This window comes from Sinocyclocheilus grahami, unplaced genomic scaffold, assembly GCF_001515645.1.
Source record: "Sinocyclocheilus grahami isolate Dianchi unplaced genomic scaffold, SAMN03320097.WGS_v1.1 scaffold293.1, whole genome shotgun sequence".
Lineage (NCBI taxonomy): Eukaryota > Metazoa > Chordata > Actinopteri > Cypriniformes > Cyprinidae > Sinocyclocheilus > Sinocyclocheilus grahami.
The window spans coordinates 131,651-142,008 of NW_015505472.1; the positions used below are offsets into that span (position 1 = coordinate 131,651).

Here is a 10,358-nt window from a genome sequence, read left to right on the forward strand (position 1 = left end):
TCCCCCGCCCCCCCCCCCCCTCTCATGCACACATAGACACTAATAGTTGTTCATGCTCAGACGACATCTGCATCTGTCTTCATGCTAAGCATGCATTTTAATTACATTTGGTCGTTGTAATTCTAGATTTGTGTACCCTTAATCGACCTTTTTTAAAATAAAAGACCAACTAAATTGATAAGTCTATACAACCGATTTGCACTAAGCTCCAACAAAATGTGGCAACGTTATGGTGAATTCCTGTTTATACTTTGTGAAACGATACAAAGACACACAGATTCCGTGAAGGCAGGGGGAACAAACTACTTTGTGGCCCTCTCAGGTTACAACACTGGTGGGCTTGCTTTTCCAATTTCAAACTTTAGGAACCGTGTATAATATAATATCCATCATGCACAAAGTGGAAACGGTTAAAGTAAATCTAATTTGTCCTCCCAGGAAGACTCTGGGTCAATGTTCCGAGGGACTCCATGACAGTGTGCTTCATCTGATGAATTAACCACATCAATTCAAATTTTGATATCTCTTCTGCATCTTCGTTTGAACAGAAAGATCGCATATATGCGACGTGTAAGGACATCATACATTTGATTTAATTTAAAAACATGCTATAGCCTACCTCATTATGATCATAACTTGCTTATAAAATACGCGTTTGAGCCTTTTTTTTGCGGTAAAGACTGCACACGCTGTTTATATATATATATATATATATATAATACGACATATATACGTGATACACCATTTTTTTGTGTGTTTAGTGAGTATGGTGAGTTTGAGATGGTTGGCAGTGCAGCAGACTGTAGCTACTGAATAAGTTCTTCTTGTGGCAGTTCTACTCCCCACGCTTGTCCTGTCTGACTCCAGTCTTCCATGTCTCTGTTTTGCCTCCCAGTTTGTGACAGTCCGTCCTTTCCCAGCACCAAACTAGAAGAATGGAGAGCTATTAACAGGAGTAATTTTTCACCAGCGAATTCTTCACTAGTCAATGGTGTGGATAAGCCTCACTTAGAACCAGAAGCAAAATACACACAGGTAAAGAAGCCTCCCATGTAAATAGTCAAACCAATCAAATCCAATCTGGAAGGAGCAGGGGGAAAAAAGAAAAGAAAAAGAAAATCTGATTCAGCAAATTAATAGTAAAAATTCCATAACTTTTTTCTCTCAATTCCGTGTGTGTGTGTGTGTGTGTGATATAGTATGTATGCGAGTGTTTCTTTGGCGTGGGCGGGCATATGAGGCCTTGTGCAGAGTGTGGGTCCCTGGGTTTCATTTTCTTAATAAGAAGTATTTGCAAATTACATACAGTATCTCACGTTTTAATTGTAATAAAATTAACAACACTATTTAGCCTAACGGTGTCTGTTTTCGCACAGCTGTTAATGTGCATGACTACGAAGTTTTTTGTATGCGTGCAATACCCTCGAATCAAAATGTATTCATATTAGTCGATACTTTTTGAAAGAGCGTAACACTGAGTGAAATACTATGACAAATACATTTGTAATAAACGTTTTGATCTAATATTTTGCATAGTTTTTAAACATTTAACCAATATTTTTTCCTGATTAAGAAACTTGAATTACTTGAATTATGCTTTTTACTTGTCATAAACGTGTATTTTACTTCATAGTCAAAATATGTTTTTCTATGATTTAACGAAATTTTTTTTTTCAGAAGAAAATGATTTTGTCCAGATAAATGACTTATGATTTCTATGTAGCATGCGCGTATCCCAAATGAGCCGAAGATAAAATAGAGCAACAATAAGGTTCAATATTTTTATGATTAATTATTATATAGCTCAGTTTCAGACTGTAAATATTTTGTGCACGCTTATCGAAGTCTTATCAGTTACTTATTATCTTTCATTAAGTCTTTAAACATTTGCTTTACATATATGTAAAATGTAAAAATCAATAAATCATTATTAAAAGTGGTTATCTTTGTTTTTAATGCGCATTTACACTTGAAGCCACCGCTCCTTAGTCAATAAATATGCATTCTATTATACTTTAATAAACACGTGTATTACAAATTATTTATATTCGCCCAATCTTATATTCACCAGAAACTTTTGGATTGCTATACCCCTTACCTGTTTTACATTAGAGCAATACTCGGATAGATATTACCATCATCATTTTCAGTATTATTGTTATTAATATGTTATTATGGAAACCCCTTTGGCTCGTGGCTGGTTGTTCTGCACACTGTTGTTACACACTTAAGCGCCGTACCGACATGTGAAAGACAATTGTTTTTATATTTATCAAGAAACTCCTGCACCAGTGTCTGGATGCTCTTGCGCTTGAATGAGGGGAATGAGAGGGGACAGTGTGAGCGGATAAAGCGCTTGCCATCCGATGCAGACGCTCGAATTATTTATTCGTGCACTGCTGGGCGGCAACAAACAGATTGACTAATCGTTTGTTGTGGGTCTTAGAGATTTATGTGTCGTGGAATACGATGGAATACGATGGAATAAATCTTTGTTACTGATGCTGAAATATTGTTTTGGCGTAAAGTACGCGCGTACTAATTGAAGCCTAAAGATTAGAGTGTAGTTTGCTTAAGAAATGAAGATTGTAACCTTCGGATAGGTGATGAATAGCACTAACTACCGAATGTTTGAGTCTGTCATCTTGGATAAATGATCAGAAATCACGAGTCAGGCTGGATTACGCAATAAACGAGGACAGAAAATAGATAAATCACTGTGGTTTATATAAGTTATTTGTATATGTCAGAAAGCCCTATAAGCTTGAAAAAAGGGAATAATAAAAACCATAAAGATTAACTGAAAATGAATCGTCATTCACACGATTTTAATGAAAATAGATTATGTTATGCGTCTCTCATAACTGAACCGAATCCATACATTTCATTTAAATTTATTGTGCAGTGAATTAAGGTGTAGGCTGCCAATAAAATATTCAATTTACTGAGCATTATTAGTCGTATTTCGAAAACCTTTGTTTAATCCCAAATGCAAATATTATATTTAACTATCTTAACCTTAAAGCATAACGCGATATAAGTGTATGTCTATTATTTGAATCCTCTAGACACATCGTGATGACATGGTTCATTAACAAACACAATAGCCAAGATAGAAATATAATTTACAGGATAAAAGATGACTAACATTAAGTTTACTTCATTTAAAGTTATTGTCTATTATCTAGGATGTCGAAAAACGATAATTGAAAAATGATGATCTGTTCATACCTAAAATACAGCTAACGATTGAAAGAAATCATTTAAAAATAAGTTGTCACTTCTTATTTTAGTCAACTCCTAAGTGAGACTGCACAAATATTTATTTGGAAATATATTACCTTGCATATACATTAGGCCTATTCTACATCCATTGTAATAAACAACAAAGCACACATTCTGTTGCAAAATATAACGAATAAGCACAAATACGTTTTTATCTAACATTTTGGAATCAATAGGGCCTATATATATATTTTGTTCTATTCGCGCAGTGGTTTAGGGCTGATGAATTCCGACGATTGGTTTTTGAGCTCGGTAAATCATAACTCTTTATTGACGATGTGTAAAGAGTACATCAGATCATTAGTAAAATCATACTGAAAGAAGCTAACAAAACAATGTTCAAAACAAATGTTCATCTATAAGCCTGTGTGTCACATACTTTACGCCGGTAGGCTGTATGGAGTGTCCGACAAAAAAATATCCATGTGAATTCTTCATTAGAAGTGTAACGTTTTTAAAGTTTCTCTTTTTTAATGTAAAGCTTAACCTTAAATGTCTGCTATAGCTTTAACTTCATTTTCGTTTTTGTTTTATTAGTTCGTGCATGACTTGAATCATACAACGAAAGATAGATCGTTGCAGAATGCAAATGGGTTGTTTTCTATGCTGTTTAAGTAATGAATTAAAAATGTAACGAATACCATATACATGTATGTACATGGGTGCACTATAGGGGTCAAGAGTGTCATAATGAGTCAATCATAGGCAAATCCTAACTCTGCAACAAAGGGGATTTCATCTGTGGAAAACATTTCCAGTAGTCAGAGACCACCCTGCCTTAGAATTTCTTCCTTTATCTTGAAAAGCCTTGGTCAATTCCTCTCATCCTGAACTGATATTGCCATTCTGCCAAAGGATTTCAGACATTCCTGCTCTTGCATTTCCCTCCATATAGCTTTTCCATTTCCATCAAATCTTTTAATATCTTGTCCCTTATCTCCATTCACAGACTCTCCAAGAAAATGCCCATTTCTGTTTTTAACATTCACCTGTCTCTATCTTATCCTCGCTATCGTGATATCGTTATGTTCATCTCAATGGCCATGTGTGGTCTACGGCCAGAAGTCTTATGCTCCCTGCTCTCTGTTTTCAGACGCCGAATGGATTGCCCACAGTGAACAGTTATGTCACAGCTCCCAGCATCCATCCTTACCACCCTCCCACCCAAGTGTCACCCTACATGGGGTACAGCGGCACCACGTCGGCCTATGTGACCGGCCCCACATGGCAGCCGCCCAGTGGCAGTGCTCTCTCTCCCCACAGCTGTGACATCACCACCCCGCTGGCCTTCAAGAGCACGGCTACCATGCAAGACTCCGTCCATTTGGTTGCCGCCTCGGCTCTGTGACTGTACTAGGAGCACAGGGGGTCAAAGAGCAGAAGGAAAGACAACAACAGAGAACGAGAGCGATGGGGTAAAACACAACAACTTGGACTTTTTCATCCTGGCTCTCTCTAGATGGACCAATCTTATCGCTTTACAATATTTATAAAAGACTTGTCGGATGAGCCATCTGCCGTTCTGTATGCCCACATTCTCTTGCTCCATATCAGCATCTCTCACTTGCACAAGACAAAAGAGCAAGAGTGAGGATATGCAAACAGGATATCCTGTCCGATCTGATTTGAGCAGAGGATTTAGCAGTAAAGAACATCAGCAATGGTGTGCAGTGCACTTGGTCTGATAGTGGTGGGCATTCCTCATGAAATTGCGTCATCACTAGCCTGAGTTAAATTTTGGTGCTTCTCTGTGAATATGTTGTTCTTGTATGTTTCCAAGAAAATGATTGAATAAGCAAATCTCATGTAAAACAAATGACCAGTTTGCATTTAAATGTTTTTTTTCAGGGTGTTGAAAATGGCTAATGTTTAGATGTTCTGCTTTGTTTCTCTTTTTTTATTTTTTTATGTTTTTGATAAAAATCACATTTTCGTCTTTTTGGATACCAGTTTCACTTCACTAAAACTCTATGTCAGAGCTCTTGGGAAAAGTTATTACATTTATTTATTAGATTGTAAGGTACGTTGAATGAAGTGCAATTGACACGGCACCAGGGAGAAGAGGCATTATGTGGGACATTGACGCACATTCTAACAGGAGCATTTATACATGCAACATTAATGATCAGTGAAGCTGCACACCTCCAGACATTGCACAATGAAATTGAATGTATCTTATTAAAAGAGACGTGTAAAAAAACAAAAACTGTTGAATATAATTTGTTGCCTACTTTAATTCTGTTGAAAATTTTAATTATATTTCCATAGTCCTACTATATACTATACTATAAATACTAATAATACTGATCTGATAAATACTTATCGTCTCTATTATTACTACTAATTAAAAAAAATTAATTAAGTGTACTAATTATAACTACTGTAAATAATAATAGTTTAATATTTATTGTTTAATTATATACTTAAAAACAATCTCTGCTGATGAAATGAAAGATTATATAGTTCATCAAAATCCTCATCCCATTAAAAAAAAACAATGCTTTAGACAATTGTTATTAATTTAGTAGATAAATGTCATTTATACAGAGATTAAATTTTAGCAGTATTAGTTCTTCTGCCATTTGAATATTGATGGAGAGCAACCAGATGAAAAAAGTCTGGTTTTACAAAAACTTTTGTCTCATGTGTTCAACTTACTAATCTACCAACAATAAATACTAGTCATAAAGAATAGTAGACAAAAAAGTCTTAATTTAAATGACTGTATTTGTCTTAATTTAAAAGATAAATACCATACATGGCAAATGGAAGACACAAATTTCTTAATTTATTTGTTTTTAATTAACTTAGAATTTATACGATTCAAGCCGAATTTATTTGAAGTTCTCTATATACCTAGCAAGAGAAAGAGAAATACACACACACACACACACACACACACACGCAGCAACATGAATGCACAAACACTGCAAGGCCTTTCAATTCAGGTGTTACATGAATGCCCACACATTCCTGAGCACTCTTGCCTCTGAGCTTTGTCTTTAGTCAGATTTGATGTGAAACGATAAGGTTATGAGAAAAAGGAAAAGCTTATATCACTGTGCTGCATGTCATAATGGGACATAAAGCTTCCCAACTGTTTAAACACCCACTGGCTCCGTTTTTGGTGGCCGAAAACAGAATACAAATTAAAATACATAACTCCATGCAATTTTTAAAACAAGACAAACACAACAAAATACATTTATATTCAGAAATCCCAATCTCCACCAACGCACCACCTCCATACTGAAAATCCACAAACACATGCTCTCTGTCCCTAATGTTACGATATACGCAGTCCCCACATGTTGCAGTGCAAACAGTCCTTCTGGCAGGCACTGCTGCTGATTTGACTTGGAAAACATTTTCACCCCAACCCCGTGGTCACGGACCGTTGCTTCAGGATCGAGGTGCTGTTTTGAACACATATAATCCACCAAAAAGGCAGACACATAGAGCCACCACACATCGAGGGCATCACATGTCACAATGCACCAGACAAACTCCCCAGACCCTATTCTATTCAAATGAACAGCTTTGAATGCCATTTTCCTACTCTGACGCATTGATACAGACGTTGGCTTTGCTGACAATACAAATGCATGGACTGGATGCACATATCACAGTCGTTCATTTAATACAGGGTCAACAGACGTTAAAAAAAACCTCACAAAACAAAGGTGATGTAATAGGCAAGACCGGCCTATTTGAGTAAAACCCACGACGTTATTGACACGTAATAACGTACAGTCATCAAAAAAGTTGTAAAACATGGCAATCAATCTAATTAAAAAATCACTAGGACATTTTTGAAATAACACAAAGTATATTTTTTCAAGGCTGCGCAGCCCACGTACAGTCATGACAGGAGGAAACATGACAAACACCTTAATCTTAAAGCAACCATTGAAATGGAGGAAAATGAAAACACACTTGCTCACGCGCCCACATCTGTTTAGAATTAATTCCTATGGAAAGTCAAGTCAAATGTCACATGGTTATCTTTAGCTGACTGTGTGCAATCAGGCTGAAGACAGGAGCATGGAGCACGGAGCACAGTAACACTGCACAGGGGCTGCGGCTGGACCAGGCCGAGGTGCTAGCTTGATTTTAAATGCCCGGCTGACCATAAACAGACTGTTTTCCCTCATGTACTAGAACAGTGTGTCTTAAAGGGGTCATATGATGTTGCTAAAAAGAACAGTATTTTGTGTATTTGGTGTAATGAAATGTGTTTATGCGGTTTAAGGTTAAAAAAACATATTATTTTCCACATACTGTACAGTATTGTTTCTGCTCTATGCCCCGCCTTTCTAAAACGCGTCAATTTTTACAAAGCTCATCAGTCTGAAAAGCGAGGTCTGCTCTGATTGGCCAGCTATCCAGTGCGTTGTGATTGGCCGAATACCTCAAGAGTGTGACGGAAATGTTAAGTCCCTTACCATAAACGAGGCATTTGTTGCATCCAGTGGGGACATAATTACGGATTATAATGACTTATACTGTCTTTTTACGTGTTGCGTTGCATCGCGCCACGCAAACATAAAACCATGTCTGCATTTGAACTCGCATTTGAATCGTCAGTGACAAATCCTTTAAATGTGAAAACGTACTTACAGTCTGTGAGTCAGAACAGCCGGCGTTGTAGTCTACTCTACCAGGATCAGGAAACAGTCCTCCATAAAATGTGCTGCACACATCTGAATATTTGAGTTGAACTGTTCTGGAACAGTGTTGTAAATACAACTTAACCACTGATTTCTAGGTGTGTCCTCTTTTGGAAGACCATACAAAGTAGTTTCACTTTTGCAACGAAACACACAGCGTCTTCACAACATGGCGGAGGTGGCAGCAGCAACAATAAAGTTACGCCTTTTTTCTTTGCGTGAACATTTGTGCAGCGTTATGCAAATCTTCCCACACAGTGACGTAGACATGTGGGGGTGTGTTTAAACGAGGCGTTTTAGGAGGGCGTGGACCAGTCTTAACTTTTATAAAGAATATCTCTTTGGGTTTGAGACTTAAGTCTTTGCAACTTTAGGGATCTTATCTATTCACAAGCAGCTTGTAACACTCCAAAGAGAAAGGAAAACTTGAAATCGCATCACATGACCCCTTTAAATGCTCAAAAGTAAGCTTCACTTTTTGCTCGTTCTTCTGGTACGGTGTATATCTGGCTGCCACAGGGAAACCATGCAGTCTGTATTAATGATGAAGAAACGGTGAAGAAACTTCAAACGCACGGGTGAAAGGAAGAGAAAGGTTAAGGGGTTATATAACAAAAGACTAAGTTATCTGATATAATGCTTCAAATGACTTGGAAAAATGTATTTTATGCATTTAGCGGAAAACTATGAGCACAGTCTGAAAATGTGTCTGGTGTCATTAGCCTTCGGTGTTATAACTCAGAGAAGTTGAAGCATAGGATGAGAGCCTGAGCTGCAACCCAGACTGACATCTATACATGAGTATAACAATTGCCTTCACTGTCTTCAAGTCAATGGAGTGAGATAAAACGTGACCTTTTAAGAGAAGGAGGGAAATGTGTTCTGGGTGGAATTCAAAGGATGATGTATTGTTTTAACTCATCCAACTAGTTATCATAAAGTAAGACAGAGGTAGAAGACTGTGAATAATATGAGAGTGTATTTTCTTAGAGCATTGCGAGGCCGTCCTGATTGTTTAGATTGTATTTGAATTTTTCAGTTTTGTTATTTCAAGTTGTGCTGAGCTATGATGAATCAGCCTGCGGGCCAGGAGCGATGAGTGAGAGTGAGCTTCTTGGCTCATGACATTGCGATGAAATACTGGATTGCATTATGAAGGGAAAAAAAAAACGAAACAAAAAAATAAATAAAAAAAACAAACAAATCAGGTGACTCATCATTGCTAGTCATTGTCACCACAGAGTAAAACCACAGAGATTGCTTTCCCACTGTAATCTGTTATTACTGATAACAAGGAATTATAAGTAACAAACCAGTAAATTACAGTAAATTAACTTAAGCCTCAAAATTCTGATGATTTAAATGTTAAACGACAGCAACGTTTCAACAGAAATGGGCCAAAAGTTTTGGAAAACTTGGTAACACTTCAGTATAGGGACCAATTCTCACTATTAACTAGTTGCTTATTAGCATGCCTATTATTAACATATTGGCTGTTTATTAGTACTTGTAAAGCACTTATTCTGCATGACCATATTCTATATCCCTAATCCTACCCAATACCTAAACTTAAAGGGATAGTTCACCCAATAATTAATATTTGATGTTTATCTGCTTACCCCCAGGGCATCCAAGATGTAGGTGACTTTGTTTCTTCAGTAGAACACATTTGATAATTTTTAACTTTAACCGTTGCACTCTATCCGTCGTATAATGCATGGCAATGGTAACAAAATCTATGAGAGTAAAAAAAAACATGCACAGACAAATCCAAATTAAACCCTGCGGCTCGTGACGACACATTGATGTCCTAAGACACGAAACGATCGGTTTGTGCCAGAAACCGAACAGTATTTATATATATTTTTTACCTCTAATACATCACTATGTCCAACTGTCTTTGGGCGCGCGCACGGCTTCCAGTGCGTGAGGTGTGTACGCGCTCTGGCGTAGTTTACGTTAATGGGTGTGTTGATATCCAGCCGAAGAGCAATCAACCATAACTTCAGGCGAGCAGGCTCAGAAGTTGGGAATATGTGGAAAGTCACCACTCCCGAATGAGTTCGCGCGAGAGAACGTAATCTTTTAGTTTTAAGTCGTTTGAACAATCCGGATAAGCGCAAGTAAGTACCATTTTGATTAGCCGTCGTACCTACAATGACTGTGCACTGTGTAAACAATGAGTGACGTATACGCGCGAGAGATCACTTCCGGCGCTTGCGTAAACTACGCCAGAGCGCGTACTCACCTCACGCACCGGATGCCGTGCGCGCGCCCAAATACAGTTGGACATAGTGGTGTATTAGAGGTCAAAAAAATGGTATAAATACGGTTCGGTTTCTGGCACAAACCGATCGTTTCGTGTCTTAGGACATCAATGTGTCGTCACGAGCCGCAGGGTTT

The 10,358-nt window shown here is 37.6% G+C and overlaps 1 protein-coding gene across 1 annotated transcript in view; it reads left to right on the forward strand.

The window, feature by feature from the left end:
* pax9 (paired box 9) overlaps positions 1-5,491 on the forward strand; it is an 11,188-nt gene extending 5,697 nt beyond the window's left edge. The window contains exons 3-4 of the mRNA XM_016292808.1: positions 896-1,035; positions 4,379-5,491. Of these exons, the coding sequence (XP_016148294.1) occupies positions 896-1,035; positions 4,379-4,633 (395 nt within the window). The 3' untranslated portion in view covers positions 4,634-5,491. The remainder of the gene's footprint in view (positions 1-895; positions 1,036-4,378) is intronic.
* Positions 5,492-10,358: the final 4,867 nt, after the last annotated feature.